General features: G+C 35.5%; 1 protein-coding gene across 5 annotated transcripts in view; it reads right to left on the bottom strand.

Moving 5' to 3' along the window:
- The window catches only part of LOC143234426 (zinc finger MIZ domain-containing protein 1-like), a 140,361-nt gene that overhangs the window by 55,503 nt on the left and 56,905 nt on the right, over positions 1-27,953 (bottom strand). For 3 of the 5 annotated variants that reach the window (XM_076471789.1, XM_076471790.1, XM_076471793.1), the window contains one exon: positions 1,490-1,631. In XM_076471789.1, the coding sequence (XP_076327904.1) occupies positions 1,490-1,631 (142 nt within the window). Of the gene's footprint in view, positions 1-1,489; positions 1,632-5,104; positions 5,414-20,952; positions 21,161-27,953 lie in introns of those variants that run through there. The other 2 variants (XM_076471792.1, XM_076471791.1) reach the window with 2 other exon arrangements.

Below are 27,953 nucleotides of genomic sequence, written 5' to 3'. Positions count from 1 at the left end.
ATACAATTAAATTATATATATGGAAATTTACTTTATACTTAAAAAAACAAAAATAATATACCATACTGTGTGTGTGGAACTGGAAAGAATATGTACACTTCATGTCTCGTGACTGTCTGGGCGCCAGTGAATATTTTCTGTTATTTATCATATTTATAGTAACGACAATGTCCGACACGAACGAATTGTGTAATAGGTGCTGTCATCTAACGGTTTATTACACAACCTTTATGTTTACGGCCAGGAGGTGTCTGCATGATTGGTACTGTTATTTATTTATTTAGCAACCTTCTTGTTGACGACCATGCGTAACATGAGGGCTGCATGCTATGTGCTGCCATCTATTGTGCATTACACAACTTCTATGTTGTCTGAGACCATGTAAAACGTGGGTCCACAGAACACCAGGTGCATTCTCTTGTTTATCACATTCATAGTTGAAACTAAGCACACTGTTATACTGCACGCTGTCTGGCTGCCACTTCCTTTATAACAGACCCTCAAATTTATGGCTGTGTACAAAGTAGGCCCACAGGCTAACTAGGTGTCTGCTCTCTGTTGTTCATCACGTGAATCACAGCTGATACTACAAACAACACAGAGAAACAGGGCGGTGGTTGACTAAGGTACACTCGATTCATCTAGAATGTGTGCATTACACGAACATTTACGACTCTCACACATTGAATATGTTATTGTCAAACGTATACACACTCCTTTTTACGCATGCCCAAAGTTTTAGAAACGTGAAATATTGATAACTGTGGAGCACATTAAACGAGCTCTAAGACCTTTTCCCGTAATATTTCACTTCCATGCCCAGAAAATAAACGTTTTTACAACGTTAACATGTTCATATTTTTTAGTGAACCGGAACAGGAAGACAACAATTCCAATATGGCAGAGATTTCATTAACCCTTCTTGCTTTTTGTTGTTGTTGTTGTTAAGCGATAAACTACATAATGGGCTATATTTGATATGTTCTCCCAGCGTATAAAAACCTGACTTCTAGAGTTATAAACCTTCAGAATTATCACGGAGCCACAAAAACTAGGGGAAGGGGGGAGTCTTGCTTGTTTGTTTGGAGATGATGATAAAGCATGTCTCGGCTTATGTCCAGGCATAACCCTTACTTGTAGTTCACTAAAATAATTGTGATGCGACACAAAAATAAGCAGAAAAACTGTTGTGCGTTCTGCACGTGCTTTGCTAACACACTCCCTCTGACATCTTGATGACATCACCCGCTCTTTTAAATCACCACTTCATCATCGAGAACATTCGAAACAAGTCGGGAACTGTTTCGGGTAATTATTGTTGTGAAGAAAATTTATATATTCTTACGATAGTGAACTGAAACGAGTTCTCTGATATTGCTACTTGGTAATCTTGTAGGCCTAAGTCCAGGAAACCCCTATAGATACCGTGCAATCACAACTTACTGTAACAGCTTACGTTGGTAGGCGATAAAGGTAAATTTTGTCTTACCTTTGAGGGTGTGGTGAAGAATATATTAGTGGGTGGTGTACGTCTGGAAACGTAAGTTTATGTCGTGTTTCCTCCTTTTGGTTTCTCTTATGGCGAAGCATCAAAAGTCTCCCCAAGTTTTCACACCACACTGTTAGGAGCGCTGCAGTACCGTTCCGAAAAAAAAAAATCATGATTAAATCGACCATGTAATTAAAATCAGATTAGTTTAGTTTTTAAACGATTAACTATCATCTTTCTGAAGTTTGCTTTAAATAAATTGATTGTGATAACGTGACCAGTGATCATTATGTGACCTAGTCTTGGGTTATGAAAGCGGTCACTTCCTATAAACGTGATCATTACGTAACCGAGTCTTGTGTTATGAAAGCGGTTACTTCCTATAAACGTGATCATTACGTTACCTAGTCTTGGGTTATGAAAGCGGTTACTTCCTACAAACGTATATTTAACGTGATCATTACGTAACCTAGTCTTGTGTTATGAAAGCGGTTACTTCCTACAAACGTATATTTAACGTGATCATTACGTTACCTAGTCTTGTGTTATGAAAGCGGTTACTTCCTACAAACGTATATTTAACGTGATCATTACGTAACCGAGTCTTGTGTTATGAAAGCGGTCACTTCCTATAAACGTGATCATTACGTAACCTAGTCTTGTGTTACGAAAGCGGTTACTTCCTATAAACGTGATCATTACGTAACCTTGTCTTGGGTTATGAAAGCGGTTACTTCCTATAAACGTGATCATTACGTAACCTTGTCTTGGGTTATGAAAGCGGTTACTTCCTATAAACGTACCGTTAACGTGATCATTACGTAACCTTGTCTTGGGTTATGAAAGCGGTTACTTCCTATAAACGTATCTTTAACGTGATCATTACGTAACCGAGTCTTGGGTTATGAAAGCGGTCACTTCCTATAAACGTGATCATTACGTTACCTAGTCTTGGGTTATGAAAGCGGTCACTTCCTATAAACGTGATCATTACGTAACCTAGTCTTGTGTTATGAAAGCGGTTACTTCCTATAAACGTGATCATTACGTAACCTTGTCTTGGGTTATGAAAGCGGTTACTTCCTATAAACGTATATTTAACGTGATCATTACGTACCTAGTCTTGTGTTATGAAAGCGGTTACTTCCTACAAACGTATATTTAACGTGATCATTACGTAACCTAGTCTTGTGTTACGAAAGCGGTTACTTCCTATAAACGTGATCATTACGTAACCTTGTCTTGGGTTATGAAAGCGGTTACTTCCTATAAACGTACCGTTAACGTGATCATTACGTAACCTTGTCTTGGGTTATGAAAGCGGTTACTTCCTATAAACGTATCTTTAACGTGATCATTACGTAACCGAGTCTTGGGTTATGAAAGCGGTCACTTCCTATAAACGTGATCATTACGTAACCGAGTCTTGTGTTATGAAAGCGGTTACTTCCTATAAACGTGATCATTACGTTACCTAGTCTTGGGTTATGAAAGCGGTTACTTCCTATAAACGTATCTTTAACGTGATCATTACGTAACCGAGTCTTGTGTTATGAAAGCGGTCACTTCCTATAAACGTGATCATTACGTAACCGAGTCTTGTGTTATGAAAGCGGTTACTTCCTATAAACGTGATCATTACGTTACCTTGTCTTGGGTTATGAAAGCGGTTACTTCCTATAAACGTATCTTTAACGTGATCATTACGTAACCTTGTCTTGGGTTATGAAAGCGGTTACTTCCTATAAACGTATCTTTAACGTGATCATTACGTAACCGAGTCTGTGTTATGAAAGCGGTCACTTCCTATAAACGTGATCATTACGTAACCGAGTCTTGTGTTATGAAAGCGGTTACTTCCTATAAACGTGATCATTACGTAACCTTGTCTTGGGTTATGAAAGCGGTTACTTCCTATAAACGTACCGTTAACGTGATCATTACGTAACCTTGTCTTGGGTTATGAAAGCGGTTACTTCCTATAAACGTATCTTTAACGTGATCATTACGTAACCGAGTCTTGTGTTATGAAAGCGGTTACTTCCTATAAACGTGATCATTACGTTACCTAGTCTTGGGTTATGAAAGCGGTCACTTCCTATAAACGTGATCATTACGTAACCGAGTCTTGTGTTATGAAAGCGGTTACTTCCTATAAACGTGATCATTACGTTACCTAGTCTTGGGTTATGAAAGCGGTTACTTCCTATAAACGTATCTTTAACGTGATCATTACGTAACCTTGTCTTGGGTTCTGAAAGCGGTTACTTCCTATAAACGTATCTTTAACGTGATCATTACGTAACCTTGTCTTGGGTTCTGAAAGCGGTTACTTCCTATAAACGTATCTTTAACGTGATCATTACGTAACCTTGTCTTGGGTTCTGAAAGCGGTTACTTCCTATAAACGTATCTTTAACGTGATCATTACGTAACCTTGTCTTGGGTTCTGAAAGCGGTTACTTCCTATAAACGTATCTTTAACGTGATCATTACGTAACCTTGTCTTGGGTTATGAAAGCGGTCACTTCCTACAAACGTATCTTTAACGTGATCATTACGTTACCTAGTCTTGGGTTATGAAAGCGGTCACTTCCTATAAACGTGATCATTACGTAACCGAGTCTTGTGTTATGAAAGCGGTTACTTCCTATAAACGTATCTTTAACGTGATCATTACGTTACCTAGTCTTGGGTTATGAAAGCGGTCACTTCCTATAAACGTGATCATTACGTAACCGAGTCTTGTGTTATGAAAGCGGTTACTTCCTATAAACGTGATCATTACGTTACCTAGTCTTGGGTTATGAAAGCGGTTACTTCCTATAAACGTATCTTTAACGTGATCATTACGTAACCTTGTCTTGGGTTATGAAAGCGGTTACTTCCTATAAACGTATCTTTAACGTGATCATTACGTAACCTTGTCTTGGGTTCTGAAAGCGGTTACTTCCTATAAACGTATCTTTAACGTGATCATTACGTAACCTTGTCTTGGGTTCTGAAAGCGGTTACTTCCTATAAACGTATCTTTAACGTGATCATTACGTAACCTTGTCTTGGGTTCTGAAAGCGGTTACTTCCTATAAACGTATCTTTAACGTGATCATTACGTAACCTTGTCTTGGGTTCTGAAAGCGGTTACTTCCTATAAACGTATCTTTAATGTGACCATTGTGGGATGTAGTGTTGGCGATGCACTTGTTACAACTATGTAGTAAAGTGATTGTTGTGAATTATTTTATTTTGATCGCATAAAAAAATAAAATCACGTTTTTTTCTAATCCCAATTTCATCTGTGTGAAACTACATGTGAACCAACTATAAACATTTATATTTATGACCCTTGACAGATATATTTATGAAAATTATAAAACGTTAACTTAAAGTAACAAGACCCGATTATAAAATAACAAGTCCACAGCAAGGTGATATTGTTTTATATTCATCTGATCATTACTTAGATTATAAATATTTTTATTTTTTGTCTTACAAAGCGAACTTCACTTTTAGTGTACTTTCTCCTACGGAAACGACTACTTATTTCTAATGAAATTAAAACAAAATTGACAGTATTTAAACATTAGGTCATTAGAATTGAAAGATAAAACTTACCTTGAATCGTGTTAGATGTATAAAATATATTGGAATTTATTTTATGTGCGAAACGTTTAAAAGAAATTAACGCGAGTCATTGCCACGAAGCGTCATAAATTGAATCACCTTTAAATTCATATAAATGAGATAAAAAACAACCGAACACACAATCAAGCTAAAAGTATTGTTAACATTAGGAGGTGGATAAAAAATTAGGGTTAACTTGGAGAGTAGAAATAAGCTGATATCCACTGGACTCGTTTCTATTAATTCTGTTCGCATGTATATGCTCTGCTACTTCCTGTGTCGTATCTTAACTCCAGCGGAAAATAGAAGTATTCCTTGTAAATTCCACATGCAGGAAAGCGTAGAACAACAACATATGGCAATCTGCCAATAATACGTAAAGCAACGTCACATGAAAAATGTGGACATTTCTCTGGTAAGTGGCCTGGCATGGCCTAGCGCGTTAAGGCGTGCGCTTCGTAATCTGAGGGTCGCGGGTTCGCGCCCGAGTCGCGCCAAATATGCTCGCCCTTTCAGCCGTGGGGGCGTTATAATGTTACGGTCAATCCCACTATTCGTTGGTAAAAGAGTAGCCCAAGAGTTGGCGGTGGGTGGTGATGACTAGCTGCCTTCCCTCTAGTCTTACACTGCTAAATTAGGGACGGCTAGCGCAGATAGCCCTCGAGTAGCTTTGTGCGAAATTCCAAAACAAACAAACAAAACTCTGGTAAATTGTGTTCGGTAAGTGTAAAACACCTATTTCTACAATGGTTCAAGAAACAGGAGGGGTTTCTTTAGGGCCCTTGAGAAGTTGACTGTTTTTAAATTCCCACTTGTAGAAATGACAGATGAATGAATATATTTTAAAGTTTAAATAATCTTTTCGAAGCCTCTTTTCTCACTTTTGATCTAAATTTCGTTTAACAGGTTTAAAAGTGTTCTATCTTTTGACAAAGTTAAACCATTACTGTCCAATTACGTTGAGTTCTAATGTTAATGTTACTTTAGAAACCAATAGGAAGACAGGCAACAACAGCAAACATATAAATATAATTGTCTCTTTTTGCATTAGACTACAAAATGGTTAGATTAGACGAGAGTATAGTTAATTACTGCATAATAAACAATAACTGTCAATAACTTATAATCTTTAAAATATATATATCAGTTTAAAACTACTTGTTAATGTTTCAAAAACATCGTCCCTCAAAATTATCACTTTTCGTTTCAGAGTACACTGTTAGATAGAAAATAAGGTATACCACAAATACATTGTCTACACATCTTTGATCATATTAACCATAATGTAGAACGAATAATAAGATATAGCACATATACGTCCACGAGTCTTTGATAACATTAACTCTGATGTAGATCAAATAATAAGGTTTTGCACCGATACGTCTACGCGTCTTTGATAACATTAGTCCTAACGTTGATCAAATAATAATGTACTTTACAGATACATTATCCATACATCTTTGATCACATTAACCCTAATTTTAAATGAACAATAAGGTATTCCATAGATACGTTATCCATACATCTTTGATCACATTAACCCTAATTTTAAATGAACAATAAGGTATTCCATAGATACGTTATCCACACATCTTTGATCACATTAACCCTAAATTTGATTGAACAATAAGGTACTCCACAGATATGTTATCGACACATCTTTGGTCACATTAACCCTAACGTACATCAAACAATACGGTATTCTACAGACAATGCCACATTTCTCGTTTGGGAAACATTAAACTACAACTAGCCGTAACCATTTAAGTTACGCTTTCTTGCATACATAACGTATTAGATCGGTAAAACCTTTCCTATTTTTTAAAAATATTACGTTGTCAGACAAAGAAACTTACGCAGACATAACTTCATTTAATAACACTACACATAAAGTGTAAAATAAAGTAATAGTACTTATAATAATGTACAGAGTATATGAGCGTTCAGTGTAAGACACAGTTTTATGAGTTGAGCACCCTTACCCCAGTGACACAGTATATGCCTGCGAACTTACACGCTAGAATCTTGGTTTTGATACCCATGGTGGGCAGAGCACAGACAGCCCATTGTGTTGCTTTGTGCTTAACTTTAAACAAACAAGAAAGCAAATTTACAAAGAAACTCGAAAAAAAACCAAAAATAAAACCCGTACTAAAGAAAAAGTAACTAAAAGGTGTTTACAACAGCAGTCTATGAAACGAGCCGAAGCTATGTAAAGTGAATGTAAGGTTGTAATGAAGGCAAACCTAGCTGAATATTCAGAAACGTCTGAATGTGTGTTCACAAACTGATAATAAATTGTGCTCAAAGAGCTGACAATGCGTAATTTACACCGAAATAAGTCGAGAAAGCTCATAGAAACTGTACTTAATGTAATTCTCAATTTTAAAGGAAATTACAGACAGGTTAAGTGTTGTTTGTAAATAAAGAAACTAAAGTTGAAATATGGAACCGGTCGTCACGTGATACCAACGTCATTGTTCCATCGTGTACGGTATTTGCTGCGTTAAAAGGTTTGACTAAGAACAAGACGGGTAATGTGATCCTGAATAGAGAAACCAATACACAATTGGACTCTTCGGACAAAGATCTTTCTAAAGATATGAGATTCGTAGCGTTTGACCGATAAATTTGCGAGAAAAGTTCCAGACGGACAATCGCATTATTTATATACATATTTTCTAAAGTGTTCATTTTAAAAGCAAATGTTCCAGCTTAATGTATCATCAGGATGTTATAGCTGGCTACCTGGCCCTGTGCCAATTCTGATATATATGTATAATAATGAACAGATATAAACAGATAGAATTCTACAGAAACACGACTCAGAATAACTAACATTTTCTTAGATTACACTTTCACATTCTGGCTAACAGGATTGGCGTGGAATCATTGCAATAAAAAACTAATAAGCTTTTTTTTACTGTACTTATTGTACGCTTATTCGTATGTGTGGCCTTACTGTATTCAATCTATCATGTACAGTTTGGTAAAACGCTTAAGTAAGTTTAGAATCAAGTAATAAAGAGAAGGAAAAGGTCTCCAACACCTTCCGCCAAATGAGGCTTGTTCGTCTCTTTAAACCTTATACAGAGCTGCCTGCCATTTTGGAAGGTACCCAGAGCTGAAAGTGTCTTCAGTACGTCTCGGACCCTGGAACCCTACCATGCAAATATATAGTAGAATAAAACTTACGGCATAAATCTAGTAAAATTAGTGTCAAAAATGTTACTTTTAAATAGTTTTTTGTTTTTTTTTCAGAATTCCGCTCAAATCTACTGAGGGCTATCTGTGCTAGCCGTCCCTAATTGAGCAGTGTAAGTCTAGAGGGAGACAGCTAGTCATCACTACCTACCGCCAACTCTTGGGTTACTCTTTCACCAACGAATAGTGTGATTGACCGACCATTATAACGCCCACACGGCTGAAAGGACGAGCATGTTTGGTGTGACGGGGGTTCGAACCCATGATCCTCAGTTTACGAGTCAAGCGCTCTCACCACCTGGTTATGCCGGACCTTAACTGTTTGTTACTGAGTGCAAAGTTACACAATAGGCTATCTGTGCTGTGCACAACAAGGGTATCAGAACCCGCATTTTAGAGTTACAAGCCATCTGGCTTATCGCTGAGCCACTAGTTGTCGTAACAGTAATGCTACTTATGTCAAATGTATGGAGATACATCAAGCTTCGAGCTAGTGGTAAACTGGACAAGGTATATTACAAAACAAGCTTTGAACTAGTGTAAACTAGACAAGGTATATTACAAAACAAACACGTGTGAATTTCACAACGCAACGTTGGCCAGAATGCAATGATTGACAAGGCACTCATGACATCACCCAACCACTCTTCATGACGGGGCGACACACTCATGTACACAGCATTTAACAAAGCACTCATGACATAACCCAACCACTCTTCATGACGGGGCGACACACTCGTATTCACAGCATTTAACAAGGCACTCATGACATCACCCAACCACTCTTCATGACGGGGCGACACACTCGTATTCACAGCATTTAACAAGGCACTCATGACATCACCCAACCACTCTTCATGACGGGGCGACACACTCGTATTCACAGCATTTAACAAGGCACTCATGACATCACCCAACCACTCTTCATGACGGGGCGACACACTCATATTCACAGCATTTAACAAGGCACTCATGACATCACCCAACCACTCTTCATGACGGGGCGACACACTCGTATTCACAGCATTTAACTATTACCATGAGAGGCAGATATATCCATCCCAAAGAAACAACAGTAGCAGCTCAGATGATGATTTATACAATGTTTTTAATCCAGTTTCGATGCTGAAGTAATACAAGTTCCGGAAGATGGATTTAATGAGCAATGTCCAGTTTCGCATTTCAAATTAAAGTTCGCGTGGACCAAGAAGTAACGAATTATGGTGGCTGACTATATATTCAAAATAGCACGTTCATACGACTGAGCATGTGGTTCACCATTACAGATTCCAGAGACTGTTTTCATCATCATTTCACGAGCTGCGGACTTTTAACCACCCCTCTCGAAAGAGGAGAATGGGGACGTCATATGCAAATTAGTAGACACGTGTTTATTATTAACTGGGTATGCTGTTCCAATACTTCTGGTATTACCTTCCCCACCCAACAGTTCCAAAACGTACGTATATATTTATATAATGATCGAAAACGTACGTCCAGAACTAAGTCAGGAAAAGGATTTCCAAATTTTTAATTAAATGAAGCTGATTAAATATTGTCCATTGTATATAAGATAACAAGTATATAAATGTTACACTATAAGTACATGTTTTGTGAAATAATGAAACTTGGCGAAAGTTTATTTTTGCTGTAACGTTTTGACGAATAATAAAAAAAGTTTATATCAATCATTGCATTTTGCCTGTATACAGGGTTGCCATAAATACAGTTTGTTTGTTTGTTTTTGAATTTCGCGTAAAGCTACACAAGGGCTATCTGCGCTAGTCGTCCTAAATTTTGCAGTGTAAGACTAGAGGGAAGGCATCTAGTCATCACCACCCACCATCAACTCTTGGGCTACTCTTTTACCAACGAATAATGATATTGACCGTAATATTATAACGCCCCCACAGCTGAAAGGGCGAGCATGTTTGGTGCGACCGCGATTCGAACCGTGACCTTCAGATTACAAGTCGAACGTCTTAAGACACCTGCCCAGATTGCCATAAAGAACCATCATCAGTGCAGTGCAAGAAATACATTTTTATGTAAACATTATTTAGTTCTATAACTTGGGCTACCCTAAAGTTATCAAGTGTTTAGGGTTAAGCCTTCATTGTGATCCTTGATAAACCTAACTACAGCATTTCATCACTAATCGATGTAATCTAGAAAGAACATTCACTTCATACAGACCGACCTGTATGTTTTGGCTTATTAAATAATCCTGGTTTTCTTTACCTGTAAACTAACCGGACAATTTTCTAAAATACGAGGTCTGTTAAAAAAATACGCGGACTGACGTCATAAAACAAAATGTACTTTATTTAGAAGTTACAGGTCTGGGACCCCTTCAAAGTACTCTCCTCCCCAACGCACACACGTTTCCCAACGGTGTTTCCACTTGTTGAAACAGTCCTGGTACGCTTCTTTTGTAATGTCCTCCAGCTCCTTCGTCGCATTTGCCTTAATCTCGGGAATCGTCTCAAATCTTCTTCCTTTCAAGGGTCTTTTGAGTTTGGGGAACAAGAAAAAATCGCAAGGAGCAAGGTCAGGTGAGTAGGGGGGTGGGGAAGAACAGTGATCGAGTGTTTGGCCAAAACCTCACGAGTTCTGAGGGCCGAATTTCGCAGCAATGCGGTGCATCTTCAATTTTTCGGTCAAAATGTCGTAACAAGATCCAACTGATATCCCACACTCTTCAGCAAGCTCCCTGACAGTCAGACGTCGATTTGCCCGCACCAGGGTGTTGATTTTGTCGACGTGTGGGTCGTCAGTTGACGTGGAAGGACGTCCAGGACGCTCATCATCTTCAATGGACTGTCGACCATCCTTAAAACGTTCATGCCACTTGAAACATGCCGTACGCTTCATAGCAACATCACCGTAAGCCGTGTTAAGCATAGCAAAAGTTTCAGTCGCAGATTGTCCAAGTTTAACACAAAATTTCACAGCAAGTCGTTGCTCCTTCAGGTCATTCATTCTGAAATCCGACAAACGAAAAATCGCACTTCACTTAAAACCGCGTAGCTAATACACAAATGAAGATATCTGCAATCGGGAAATGGCGTCGTAATCAGCTGATCTGTGCGAACCTAGCGACACCAAGCGGATTCCCCTGGAACCAACTGGAGCCGCGCAATTCAAACAGTCCGCGTATTTTTGAACAGCCCTCGTACTTTGCAAGTTAGGTGGAAAACAAATACATCTCAAACTTTAACAAGATATGTACAGAAGACAACTAATTAAATACATCAGAAACAAAATAAGCTCTATACATAAAACACAAAAATCTGTATGTTTGTCTGTCCGTTATCTGACTACCCCTAAATCACTAGGCCAGTCTTTAACTTACCTTTGGGAGATTATAGTTCGTAAAAACAGAAATGTTAATGGGGGCTTTACAACTTCCTCTACGCCCACGGTTGCTATTAATAAGCATTTATTATTATCTTTGAATTAAGTTAACTATATTCATAGAGGGCAGCACGTAATTAAAATAAAACGAAAACGTTATTAAATTTTATATAATATGACGTACATCACAGTGTGGGGGAGGGCACACAAATGTCATATATCTCAGAGAATGTGCCAGCACTCTCTGTAGAGGAATGTAATGGATAAAAACTGGCCCCCACAATTGTAACAATACATAAACTCAGCTAAAGTTTCTACTCCAACAGCTACCATAAATAAGATACGATGAGCCGTTTCATGAGTCATATCCACTTCCTACTTTGACACGTAGCCTTTCAATTTTGACCCGTAAGATATTTCTGCGGTCGATGATCATCAAAAAATTAATCACATTAAAAATTGGAAGGCTTGTTTAGAATTAAGCAAAAAGCTACACAATGGGCTATCTGTGCTCTGCCCATCATTGGTATCGAAACCTGGTTTTTAGCGTTGTAAGTCAGCAGAAATGCCACTGTGTCCCATGGGGCCACTGTGGAAGGACGAATATTAAGTGTAACAGCTGCTGGCACTTAACCAGTGCCCAATCAAGACGATTGTAGGGCTTAGGCACCTTCTGTTCGTAAGCCCTACCAGCTGTATAAGTTAAGCCGAAAGTCAGATAAATTAATGATACCTAAATTTCAAACCAGAATTTATAATTTATATATTTATGTACGTACAATGTATACTTGCTGTTTATGTATGTTAATACATTGTAGTTAAATATCGGCTGTATATTTAAGTGAATGTGAGTACACAAACTAGTGCGTATATATAAAAATATATCGTATAACTTAAAGATGTAATAAAAATCTTTATAGTAAAATGTGTATCTCATGATTCTTTGGTTATTATTTTTTAGCCCTCTTAAGATTAACCTTTAGGTCCTAGGCACTGTGCCTAATAAATAATCCGGCCATGGTCTTAACAAAAAATCGCCTTGACCATCGCACGATTTATACTAAGTTTTGAGTACATACAGAGTGAGTTCTTGAGGCTTATACGAAACTTTGCGATGTAATAATGAACACTGTAATACTATGTTATGTTTGTTTGTTTTTTTAAATTTCGCGCAAAGCTACACGAGAGCTATCTGTGCTAGCCCTCTCTAATTTAACAGTGTAAGACTAGAGGGAAGGCAGCTAGTCATAACTACCAATTCTTGGGCTACTCTTTTACTAACGAATAGTGGAATTGACCATCACATTATAACGCTCCTACGGCTGAAAGGGTAAGCATGTTTGGTGCGACGGAGATTCGAACCCGCGACTCTCGGATCACGAGTCGAGAGCCTTAACCACCTGGCTATGCTGGGCCTAATATGTTATGTTATAAATAAATTGTGTAGAAGTTTTTGTTATTTATCATGGCATCCACCCACATATTTTTCTCTTTTTTAAGTACATAACCCGTGCAAAGGACAGATACCTCAACTTGTTCAATATATTGCCCATGGTGTTTACAGAAAGCAAACAATTCGATATAAGTATCACCCAAATGAATATATCCTAGGTTTTGGTAATTTATCCGTTGGACGTAATGCAGTGACATCAAATCTTAGATGAACTTGAAATCATTCTACAAGTAATACGAAGATACTAAGTCGTGCTTTGTCCAGTATATCGTTTCTATTCCGCATAGGCCCTGTTGTTGATATATCGTGGGCACGTTAAAAGTATCCCTAAGTCTACTTATTTCTGTGGTACGTATATGGTGAAACATATATCAGTTATACTAGGTCGTGAAGTCACAAAATAATACATAAGTAGTTTGATTTCTGTTAACCGTAAACCTACTCAATAGGTTACGTATCCTCTGCCCACCTAGAGTGTCGAACTCCTATTTTTAGCGTCGTAAGCCAGCAGACTTGCCACTCGACCACTGGAAGGCTAAGTGTTACGTTTTGTTCACTGATTTCCTACATTGACATTTGTCAGTAAAAGTTGCCCCAGCCGTTAACAATATCCATTCCTTTTTACACATTAGTTCCTTAAGTTTACAGTTTACGTTCTGCTGAATCTAGGGAAAAGTCAAAACGTTAGATGGGAGACGAAATATCTAGTTTCCATAGCAACAGTTCAAAATGAGTTTGTTTAATTAATTAAGTGAACAAAAAGAATATTCACACTTCCTGGACAGTACCTGGAATTAGAGTTAACGTGGGTGAAAAATACTGATAAATATGTTAACATGGGTTAGGAAATACTGATAAATATGTTAACATGGGTTAGGAAATACCGATAAAGACGGTTAATACTGATGAGGAAATAGTGGTCGTGGTAAAGATGTTAACATGGCTTAGGAAATCCTGGTAAAACCTACTGTCTTCCTACTTTGAATTTTGAATATAATTAACAACGTCATTTTAGTCTGTTTATTCAATAAAACCTAAATATTTTGTTTCATAATATCACTTGTAATATCCATTGACAAATGAAGTATGCTGAAAGACGAAACGAAATAAAACAACAAATAAGTTAATTTTAAAGTAACAAAAGACGACTTATATTTTTACGTCATCATCTCAGACTAGGTATCAGGCTCGAGTTTCTAACCTTCCATTTTGTATCGAATTTCAACTTTTATCCTCACAGTGATACATGATGTAGATTATTCATGTCAAGTATACAGATACATTGAATGCCTAACATACGAGGTTTAAGAACTGGTCTTTTTTTTTTTTTAATTTTACTGCAGAGAAATGAAACTGTTTATACACTTCCAAGAATCTCTGTATATATTATCTGCAGATGTTGAGTCTTCACTAAATTTTTTAAACGCTCCCTTGTGAGAAAAATAAGAAGCTCTCGGAGTAGACGTGTAATATTATCATTTACGTTTTGTTAATATAATGCCACGAAATTTGTGTTTTGTTGTTTATGTTATTTAGATATCTGAATAGATAGCTCTGACAAAGAATGGTCTTTATGTAAGGTGGCGCCATCTTACCACCCACGTATGAACCAGAATAGTGGGAACTAAAATTTGGAAAACTTATACACTGTTTACACATTTTGCGCGTGTCAAGCTTGAGAATGACGCTGTTTCTCTATAATTAAGAAGACGTGTTTTCCACGTGGGCGCTTGTGACGTCACAGCAGGATTTGTTTTATTCACACATATATATTGCTGTGATTTAATTTAACTGATTGCGTGAAAGATCCGTTAGCTACTATTGTTTGTCCTAGAGCAAGTCACCAAATTAATCTATCTGCTATGTCCACCGCAGAAAATCGAGCCTCGTATTTTAGTGTTGTAATACTTCAATAGAAGTTGTAAAACCACTCGTTTATTGTCGAAATTGTAATGTTCAATTTTTATACAAATTTACTATATCTCTACTTTGAACTTTGAACACAATTAACAGCTTTGTTACGTTAAACATAAACACATAACCATAAGTATCCGAAACTTTGTAGCCATCTTATCCTATTGTGACATTCTGTTGAAATAATGTTTGTATTTGTTTGTTTCGAATTTCGCCCAAAGCTACACCAGGGCTATCTGCGCTAGCCGTCCCTAATTTTGTAGTGGCACCGCCACCCACAGTCAACTCTTGGGCTACTCTTTTACTGGGACTGACTGTTACATTATAACACCTCCACGGCTTAAAGGGCGAGCATGCTTGGTGTGACCGGGATTCGAACCCGCGACCCTCGGATTACGAGTCGAACGCCTTAACCCACCTGGCCATGCCGTCCCATATTTGTATTTTTGGAACGGCATACAAATAACTTCCACTATTCTGTAATGTTGAGAGTTGATTGTTTTGAACGAAGTATACAAAACTACACAGTGGGCTATCTATGGTTTTTATCTCAAAGGCAAGCTCGAGGGCTTATAATCTAAAATTCGGTGTTCGATCCTTACAGTATTCAGAGCAAAAACGGGCCTTTGTGTAACAATAACAAAAAAAGCAAATGAAAGACTAAATAGTTTGCTTAGAATGACCAAATTTTCGAATCATAAATCTGGGACACACTCAGGCCCTCAGATTTTAAAACTAAGGCTCCCTTTTGTAACGGACTTACCGTTGTACGTTTATTTTAGTGCCTGCGCTTGTTTTTGTATATTTTTTCTTTTTTGTATGAGACGTATATTGTTGACTATGTAATGCGCATGTCCCGTCTGTTCTCGAAATTTGTAGGTCGTTCTTGAGTATAAAAATCAACAATACTGATTTACGAAAACGTACTAGATCATTTTTGAAAATTCTAGAAACTTTCGTGAGAGACAGAGAATATTATTGGACAGTTAGAGTCAGTTAATCGGAGAACTACAGAATTGGACCAGGAACGTTTGTAGATCTCTAACATTACAAACCTCTCAATTTCAGTGAATCCACTTTAAACGTTATTTTCTACGAAAACATTACATATCTTCGCTATAAGGAATTAACTTGTACCTGACGTGAGGTCAACCATGAAAAAGCTAGAGTTAGTTCAGGCGAGACGTAACAATATCAACACAGAATTACTTTGTTCGTTATTGACCCGGACCATCAATAAAACATTCAGTTCTAGACCAAATAGAAGACTCAGTATAGTTTGTTAGTTTCTAGAACTCTTGTATATAAACCATCATTTGTAATAAGTATTACTTTGTTTGTTTGTTTGTTTTGAATTTCGCACAAAGCTACTCGAGGGCTATCTGTGCTAGCTGTCCCTAATTTAGCAGTGTAAGACTAGAGGGAAGGCAGCTAGTCATCACCACCCACCGCCAACTCTTGGGCTACTCTTTTACCAACAAATAGTGGGATTAACCGTCACATTATAACGCCCCCACGGCTGGGAGGGCAAGCATGTGTGGCGCGACAGGGATGCGAACCCGCGACCCTCAGATTACGAGTCGCACGCCTTAACACGCTTGGCCATACCGGGCCGAATAAGTATTAGTAATGACTGTTATTATAAATTGCATTGCTTTTGGTTGTATATTAAAATATATTAGTGTTAAAACAGAAAATTGTGTACCAACCTTGTTCACAATTAACATAAATTTAATATATATTAACGTTTAATTAACTATTAAATTTAAATTTAAATTTCCGGTTATTCGAAATAGTATTACGTAAGTTACGTAACACAATAAATTGGAGATTCGTCCGAAATAAATTATAACACGTAACGATTTTTCAGAGTAAATGCTAAAGACTCACTTATGCAAAATAAATAGCATAAACTGAAAAGGATATTTTTATAAACATTATTTCTGCCACAGATACTTCCCTGACGAGTGGATTCTTCAAGTAACTTTCTATTGGTCAGGACTTTGATGTGTAATTCTGAGTAAGTGTTATTCCTGTTCACCCTTGAATTTAAAGTGATTAAACGGAAAATCGAACACAGACTTTGAACACCACCTGCCATTTGAAATCCAATACTTCTCTTTGTGGGCCTAGCATGGCCAGGTGGGTTAAGGCACTACCTACTGCCAACTCTTGGGTTACTCTTTCACCAACGAATAGTGTGATTCACCGACCATTATAACGCCCACACGGCTGAAAGGACGAGCATGTTTGGCGCGACGCGGATGCGAACCCGCGACCCTCAGATTACGAGTCGCACGCCTTAACGCGTTTGGCCATGCCGGGCCAGGGGTTATTAGGCATCGTTTTATAAGTGTTTTCATTATTTCTTGTCGCGACTGCAGTCTATGACATGAGATGACTGTATAACAAGTAGTTGTGTCTTCTGATCCATAATTCAAGTTGTTTACAGCGAAACCACAAAAGGTTTCGTCGCAGAATTTCTTCTTTTTAATATCTCTTACCTCAGAACTCAATCATTCAATGAAGAAACAAATAATTACCTAAAACGGGATAATAATAGAACAGTTATTCTGGGAACGTGTAGGTAGACATTGAAAAGTTCACAAGGTCATGTTTGGTTTGTTGCTGTCCCTTTAGTACTATAAGTGGAAGAAAATTCTGTACAAAATGTCACTATAACTGAAACCTGGTTAAAGGATATTTTATTGACAAAATTCAGACTAACTTTTCATTTCCAAACAAACCGAATAAATGCTGACTTAGGTTTCTTATAGTATGCGAGGAAACACGAGGACATATAATGTCTGAGTCGTTACACTTGAATTACCAACAGATGATATGCCTGCAGCTAGTTTGGAACGTAGGAACGGACCTTTAAACACTGCCCTCACATCTTCCATTATTCTATAGAATTCTGACTGAAGGATCGAACAGGTGCGTAGACCTATAGTTCATGGGTGTTGGAAACAAACTTATCGTTATAAAATGTGACATATGAGCATATCGTGCATAGTATAGATCCTGGAATTGTTCGTATAGTTTGTCTTTATGCAAGATAGGAATCAAACCATTGATCGAGAAAACTTGTTGAGGCCTCTCAGCTCTAGTATTCGCTTTGTGTCTGTCTCTTTCTCGTATCATGTAACATTTACTTAGCTTGTGAAAATGCTGTAGCGTCCTTTCACTGGCCGATTGATAATGTCTGTTAAGTTACAGTCGACCAACGTTGTTAAATAATGAATGGTCACAGAATGAAACAAACGCAACACAAAGAATCCGAGATTTTCTGTATCATTATGAAGGCTTAGTTTCATGTTATATAGTTTGGCAGAGTGTTATCTCGCAAGATGAAATCTAATTATCTATAGTGGAAGTGTTTACCTGTCTATACAAGTATGCACGCTATTCTTCTGTTGTTGTGTCGTAAATAATGTTTTCACTGTTTACCAAACATGTCGAATCTGTTTAATTTTCACAACTGTGGGGAAAAAAATATTCCTTATTCAAAATATTACCGTTGGTACACATCTATATAGAAAAAAAATTATGCTTGATTGTCACTAGTTATCTTAGGCGTAGTGATACAGCCGAACAACCAAAACGATTAGTGAAACAGGTAACGGGTGTTAAAAAATAATTTTCCAACCAAATATATGACGTTTAGATATGAATACTATTGTATAAAGGTACCTACAGATGGCGCTACTAAAAATAAGAAAGAATGAGTTGTCCATTTTACTGTGAATTACAAATTCATTACGAGAATATAAATCATAAAGCCATCAGTTAACTATTGACTGGAATGAAGGCGCAATAACCTCATTATTAAACAATAAAACCTTTCTTCATCGAAAACTAGTTTGTAAAGGATTTTCCTCTTTATCGACAGACACTTTTCTCATCGTATCGCCATGTGATTAGGGCGCTCGACTTGTAATCCGAGGGTCGCGGGTTCGAATCCCCATCATACTAAACATGCTCGTCCTTTAGCCGTGATAGCGTTATAATGTCACGACCAATCCCACTATTCGTTGGCAAAAAAAATAGCCAAATAGTTGGTGGTGAGTGTTGATGACTGGCTGGCTGCCTTCCCTCGTGCAGCGTTGCGCAAAATTCAAGAAACAAACAAATAACAAGTCGTTGTGGAATTCAAAAACGTCACATTTCATTGTCGCTACTTTATACAAAATTTTAGGTTATTAATTTTTCTAAAAACATTTTTAAAAACCATCGATGTAAACATCAAATATCATTAAAAATAAGAATTAATACTTAGTAAAATCTAAAATATGTTACAACCGTAAAAAATCTTGAAAACTAGGGTTAGACTCTTTCAGAAAAGTTAGCAAACTGTTTAGGGTTAACAAACATAGAGAAAAAAAATTCAAATACTTCGAGACAAGTAACAACACAAATAATAACATGAAAAGTGGGTTTTTCCCCCAAATACTAAGTGGACGGCAATATTATTACGTAAAGTGGGCAGACAGTGTCCACCCAAAGGTTTTTAGTGTTCAAGGCTTAGCAAATACAACTCAAAGAACGTTTCCTCTGTAATGATTTGAGCATTAATTAAACTTCCAAGTTTATAACGCTAAAATTCAGGGGTCGGATTTCTCTCTGTTTCATGCACCGCGTTCAAATAGAAAAAAAAACACAAAAACATGTCGTTTTGATTTGAGAAATATATATTAAACTTTGGTGAACTGATTTTTAAAGAGAATAAAACGGGAATTTTCTCCTTTTTGTATGAGACTTAAAAAACGACATTATGGAACCAATCGTAACATGCGTATCTCTGCGAGATCGTTTGGCGTCTTAGGCATGGATAACGTCATAAAACAAATGACGAATTTTTCACATTGAATGTGTTACTTTGTCACTAGATACTTTATATTGACTTAATGTTTTCCAGTTGTTTCAGATACATAGTTATATATGTAATACTTAAAGTATTTGTTTAGTTTCGCAAGGAAAATAAAAAATATATTCAAACAACTTTTCATTTTTCCAAATTTTAATTGGTATTTATGAAATAAACATTAACCTGTTCAGTGTCGTAGACGAGATAACTCGTCCACGCCGATCGGTAACACAGTGCCACGGACGAGTTATTTCGTTCTCAATAATACCTAACTTCAACGCTAGATGTTAGTACCATACATGCATTTGACCTACTTACAAATTGTTTCACTTTCGATCCAAAATGGCATCACGAAGAAAGTTACAAAATGAAGAAGCATTAGAGTTGTATTGTAGCAGCTGAAATACTTGGCAGTCAACAGATTAAAAACTACATTCACAAAATTATATATTCTTTCTATATTGAGTGATTTATTCCATTTTTAAAAGTTAAATACGGCTTTGTTTTCTATCAGATACAATAACCAAATAAAGACAACTTTTCGTCTGTCAGGTAAAGTGATACATATAAAGACTATATTTCAACTATTACGACAAGAAAAACTGGTATAGTCATATGATAAATTTTCCATAAATCACACGGAGTTGATATCCTCAAAGACAAGGGAATTATGTCAACCTGTGTCAGAATAATCTGGTGTGTTTATCTTATGTGCTCTATTAGTTCTCTAGAAAATACCCATATTTTCCTATTGTTATAACCTTAGCCTATTTATCGCTCTATAATACGTAATTAACCTAGCATGATAAGTACCTCGTATGTGACACCTTAAATTTATTATAAATAATAAAAGTGTTTGTTGAATTTATGGTTAGAGTTCAAAGGAAACATAAAAACATATACGTTATGTGTGATAGGCTATTATGAACAATCTTCAAGTTACAATTATATACAGTTAAAACCAACATGTTGAAAAGTTTATAAACCAGATTAAAATATACTTCATGGCACCTTATGACTGATAACAAAAAATAAAAGTCTTACCTTATTATTTTATAATGTACTTTACTCTTGTGACAATCCAATGAATTATTAACCTATAGAGATAACAAGTAATAAGAACCAATAGTGAAGTACAAACATGCAGAATAACAAAACTGTTCCTTATACTGCGATCACTGCTTCTGGCAGTTAATTCGTTCGTGCTCACGACAGCTGTTGAAACCAATGATCTGCATGGCAGACACGGTTCGGTCTATGCTCGGCATGGTTCGTTTGCTTCAAAGCCTCGAGAAGATTTGGTCCTGCTGCGTAGGCGTTTTATGGTTGTTACCTCATTGCATTCGTGCTCTTCTGTTCGTGCAACAAAAACAAACAAACAAGCTCCTACATATTCTGTTATTTTGAATGTTTTTGTTTAACTTTAAAGTTGTATCTGATAACTGACTGTCCATAAACCCAACCTTAAATGTCAGGATATTAGACAATTACATTTCTGTTTCGGTCGAACTTTCTGGCGGGAAAATGAGTCTTCTCGGATCTAAAAGACATGCGTCATTATCACCAACGTCGTGAGGTTTCCTGATCATAGTCTGTGTTTGGTTTGAAGAACGATAACTACAGGTGTTAAAAATGTCCGCAGCCCGAGAGTAATTGCAAAAGTAACAAGTGTTCACACTTCACATATTTCACAAAGTATTATACTTACAAAACATTTTAAAAACTGAAGTTCGAAAATATGTTACACAGGAAATTATTATCGACTCAGACTAGTTAAATTAGAGCGCCAATGACGACCTGCCGTCAGATGATTCAGTAATAGGTAACTTGTAAGTGATACAACCCTAATCTTTAAAAGATAGCTTGTAAATTATATAGGTTTAGTCTTCAACATATAACTTGTAAGTGTTACGATTAATGATTCGTTTTGTATTGGTGTAGAAATAACAATTAATTCTACCTAGTACAGTAAACTCAAACGTATTCTACATACTACAGTGAACACTAACATATTCTACATACTACAGTAAACTCAAACGTATTCTACATACTACAGTAAACTCAAACGTATTCTACATACTACAGTAAACACTAACGTATTCTACATACTACAGTAAACACTAACGTATTCTACATACTACAGTAAACTCAAACGTATTCTACATACTACAGTAAACACCAACGTATTCTACATACTACAGTAAACTCAAACATATTCTACATACTACAGTAAACTCAAACGTATTCTACATACTACAGTAAACACTAACGTATTCTACATACTACAGTAAACTCAAACGTATTCTACATACTACAGTAAACACTAACGTATTCTACATACTACAGTAAACTCAAACGTATTCTACATACTACAGTAAACACTAACGTATTCTACATACTACAGTAAACACTAACGTATTCTACATACTACATTAAACACTAACGTATTCTACATACTACAGTAAACTCAAACGTATTCTACATACTACAGTAAACTCAAACGTATTCTACATACTACAGTGAACACTAACATATTCTACATACTACAGTGAACTCAAACGTATTCTACATACTACAGTGAACACTAACGTATTCTACATACTACAGTGAACACTAACGTATTCTACATACTACAGTGAACACTAACGTATTCTACATACTACATTGAACACTAACGTATTCTACATACTACATTGAACACTAACGTATTCTACATACTACAGTAAACTCAAACGTATTCTACATACTACAGTAAACACTAACGTATTCTACATACTACAGTAAACACTAACGTATTCTACATACTACAGTAAACTCAAACGTATTCTACATACTACAGTAAACTCAAACGTATTCTACATACTACAGTAAACACTAACGTATTCTACATACTACAGTAAACTCAAACGTATTCTACATACTACAGTAAACACTAACGTATTCTACATACTACAGTAAACACTAACGTATTCTACATACTACAGTGAACACTAACGTATTCTACATACTAAACACTAACGTATTCCACATACTACAGTGAACACCAACGTATTCCACATACTACAGTGAACACCAACGTATTCTACATACTACAGTAAACACTAACGTATTCTACATACTACAGTAAACACTAACGTATTCTACATACTACATTAAACACTAACATATTCTACATACTACATTAAACACTAACCTATTCTACATACTACATTAAACACTAACGTATTCTACATACTACATTAAACACTAACGTATTCTACATACTACAGTAAACACTAACATATTCTACATACTGCAGTAAACACTAACATATTCTACATACTACATTAAACACTAACGTATTCTACATACTACATTAAACACTAACGTATTCTACATACTACAGTAAACACTAACGTATTCTACATACTACAGTAAACTCAAACGTATTCTACATACTACAGTAAACTCAAACGTATTCTACATACTACAGTAAACACTAACGTATTCTACATACTACAGTAAACTCAAACGTATTCTACATACTACAGTAAACACCAACGTATTCTACATACTACATTAAACACTAACATATTCTACATACTACATTAAACACTAACGTATTCTACATACTACAGTAAATACTAACATATTCTACATACTACAGTAAACACTAACATATTCTACATACTACATTAAACACTAACATATTCTACATACTACAGTGAACACCAACGTATTCTACATACTACAGTGAACACCAACGTATTCTACATACTACATTAAACACCAACATATTCTACATACTACAGTAAACACTAACGTATTCTACATACTACATTAAACACTAACGTATTCTACATACTACATTAAACACTAAAATATTCTACATACTACAGTAAACACTAACGTATTCTACATACTACATTAAACACTAACATATTCTACATACTACATTAAACACTAACGTATTCTACATACTACAATGAACCCTAATATATTCTACATACTACATTAAACATTAATATATTCTGCATACTACAGTAAAATCTAATATATTCTAATACTAAAAAACTAATATATTCTACATACTAGAGTAAACACTAACATATTCTACATAATAAAAAACTAATATATTCTATATACGAGAGTAAACACTAACATAGTCTACATAATAAAAAACTAATATATTCTATATACTAAAGTAAACACTAATATATTCTATATACTAGAGTAAACACTAACATGTTCTACATAATAAAAAACACTAATATATTCTATATACTAGAGTAAACACTAACATGTTCTACATAATAAAAAACACTAACATATTCTATATACTAAAGTAAACACTAACATGTTCTACATAATAAAAAAAAACTAATATATTCTATATACTAGAGTAAACACTAACATATTCTACATAATAAAAAACACTAATATATTCTATATACCTGAGTAAACACTGACATGTTCTACATAATAAAAAACTAATATATTCTATATACTAGAGTAAACACTAACATATTCTAATACTAAAAAACTAATATATTCTACATACTAGAGTAAACACTAACATATTCTACATAATAAAAAACTAATATATTCTATATACGAGAGTAAACACTAACATAGTCTACATAATAAAAAACTAATATATTCTATATACTAAAGTAAACACTAATATATTCTATATACTAGAGTAAACACTAACATGTTCTACATAATAAAAAAAAACTAATATATTCTATATACTAGAGTAAACACTAACATATTCTACATAATAAAAACACTAATATATTCTATATACTAGAGTAAACACTGACATGTTCTACATAATAAAAAACACTAATATATTCTATATACTAGAGTAAACACTGACATGTTCTACATAATAAAAAAAACTAATATATTCTATATACTAGAGTAAACACTAACATGTTCTACATAATAAAAAACACTAATACATTATACATCGTACAGTAAACACTAACATAGTCTACTTGCTAAACTAGTAGAGTATATGTATATATACACCCTTGTGCAAATTAATTGAAACAAAACGGAAAATTACGATTTTTTTTCAGTTTTTTGCGTTTTATTTCAGAGAATCCAAAATTATTCACAAATTAATACATGATATAACCGCCTTTATTTTTCAGAAGATCATTAATCCGCTTTGGCATCGAGTCCACAAGTTGACTGCAATCTTTACTAATTTTTGGATCGCGGTACCACACCTCAATTATGGCCTCAATTAGCTTATCTTTCGTAGTACAGTCTTTTCCCCGAAGTCTTTCTTTACAAAACGCCCAAAGATTTTCAATAGGATTTAAGTCCGGAGAGTTTCCAGGCCAGTCCAGCACCTTTATTTGCGTTGCAGTCATAAAATTCTTCACGAGTTTCGATGTGTGGCACGGAGCCAGATCTTGCTGAAAAATGCCAAATCCATCTGGAAATCTCTTTTTCAATTGTGAAACGACTCTTCTCTGCAAAACTTCGATGTACTGTGGTCCTCGCATCATACCTTCAACGATATGTAAGCCTCTGACGCCATAGTAGCTGATAAAGCCCCAAAACATCTTCTTCAAGGGATGTTTTACGAACTGATTGATGTGAGATTCTCAAAGTTTCTCACCTGGAGATCTGCGAACATGCAGACTTCTTTGAACCTGTACGAAGAAATGAGTCTCATCACTGAATAACACCTTCTTCCATTGTTCTTGCGTCCAGTTCTTGTATTTCAGACCCCATTGATACCGTTTTTTCTTCATTGAGTTGGTAAGAAGTTGTTTTTTGACTGGCCTCCTTGCCCTTCTAACGCAATTTCGAATGACGTAATACCCCTCAAAATTTCGTCATATATCCCAAAAATAGATCGACCGTACTGCAAAACACAACTAATGACGCCGTCTGTGTGAAAAAAATGACTATTAAAGGAAATCATCGGGTCCAGCGAACCTACACTGGCCGCCATGATGAAAATATTGTAAAAAGACCATTTGTATAAATTAAATTGCACAAGGGTATATATATGTACATACATACATATATACACACATATATTGCGTTACTAATGGCCTCTAGATTTAGAGAAACTTGCCGTCGGTAATAGATATGGCGAAACAATGCAGTTGGAGAATTATTATTATAGACTCTCTAATTTTAAAAATATGTATAAAGGGCAAGATAATATGTAACATTAAATTATAATAGGTCTAATTCCAATATATTATGTCAAATATAAATAATTATGATTATAACAAATGAGAATTTATGCAAAACAAAAACAAATATTAAAGATGTAATAACTGAGATAAACTGTTTCTTTGTTCGTTTTATCACTAAAACCATCTTTGTTTCTCAGTTATTGTTGTTTGTTTTCAGTATGGAAATGTTTGTATTTATATTGAGTTTCAGCTGAAAAAAATCCTATAGCGGTAGTTTTCAATATACTCGATTTCTGCTCTTTTGAACGCGACCAAACAGCGAGTTAGAGCACCTAATTAAACACCTACTACCAATCAATGAACCTATTGGATAAAGGAAGACACCTTTGATTGGTTGTATGCTGTGGGACGTGTGTGTGACGACACAGGCCAAGCTCCAGTAAACTTACCTTTAAAAAAATATAATAAACATAGATTTGACCTTTTAGAACTTGTAGAGTATCGATGTAGTATACATCTTTAGGAGTAAGAAAAGTAGCCAAAGAATACCATAATATAGAAGCGCCACCACGCGGATTTGCATTTACACAGTTAATACGCTATTCGTACTTCAGAGATGAAACAGAACTAAAAAACGTGTCAGTGAATGAAGAAAGTTGCTGACAAGTTTCTAGAACATGTGGGTAAGATGGAATGTTTTGTAATGGTAAAATGATAGCAGAGACAAGCTGATTGAAAGTGTTTATTGTATTAGTAATAATGATAACAGAGACAAGCTGATGGAAAGTGTTTATTGTATTAGTAATAATGATAACAGAGACAAGCTGATGGAAAGTGTTTATTGTATTAGTAATAATGATAACAGAGAGAAGCTGATGGAAAGTGTTTATTGTATTAATAATAATGCTAACAGAGAGAAGCTCATGGAAAGTGTTTATTGTATTAGTAATAATGCTAACAGAGAGAAGCTGATGGAAAGTGTTTATTGTATTAGTAATAATGATAACAGAGACAAGCTGATGGAAAGTGTTTATTGTATTAGTAATAATGATAACAGAGAGAAGCTGATGGAAAGTGTTTATTGTATTAGTAATAATGATAACTGAGAGAAGCTGATGGAAAGTGTTTATTGTATTAGTAATAATGATAACAGAGAGAAGCTGATGGAAAGTGTTTATTGTATTAGTAATAATGATAACAGAGAGAAGCTGATGGAAAGTGTTTATTGTATTAGTAATAATGATAACTGAGAGAAGCTGATGGAAAGTGTTTATTGTATTAGTAATAATGATAACTGAGAGAAGCTGATGGAAAGTGTTTATTGTATTAGTAATAATGATAACAGAGACAAGCTGATGGAAAGTGTTTATTGTATTAGTAATAATGATAACAGAGACAAGCTGATGGAAAGTGTTTATTGTATTAGTAATAATGATAACAGAGAGAAGCTGATGGAAAGTGTTTATTGTATTAGTAATAATGATAACAGAGACAAGCTGATGGAAAGTGTTTATTGTATTAGTAATAATGATAACAGAGAGAAGCTGATGGAAAGTGTTTATTGTATTAGTAATAATGATAACAGAGACAAGCTGATGGAAAGTGTTTATTGTATTAGTAATAATGATAACAGAGAGAAGCTGATGGAAAGTGTTTATTGTATTAGTAATAATGATAACAGAGACAAGCTGATGGAAAGTGTTTATTGTATTAGTAATAATGATAACAGAGAGAAGCTGATGGAAAGTGTTTATTGTATTAGTAATAATGATAACAGAGACAAGCTGATGGAAAGTGTTTATTGTATTAGTAATAATGATAACAGAGACAAGCTGATGGAAAGTGTTTATTGTATTAGTAATAATGATAACAGAGACAAGCTGATGGAAAGTGTTT

This window comes from Tachypleus tridentatus, chromosome 12, assembly GCF_004210375.1.
Source record: "Tachypleus tridentatus isolate NWPU-2018 chromosome 12, ASM421037v1, whole genome shotgun sequence".
Taxonomy (NCBI): Eukaryota; Metazoa; Arthropoda; class Merostomata; order Xiphosura; family Limulidae; genus Tachypleus; species Tachypleus tridentatus.
Note: the sequence above shows the minus strand (reverse complement) of the source record. Positions and strands in the feature narration are given on the sequence as shown.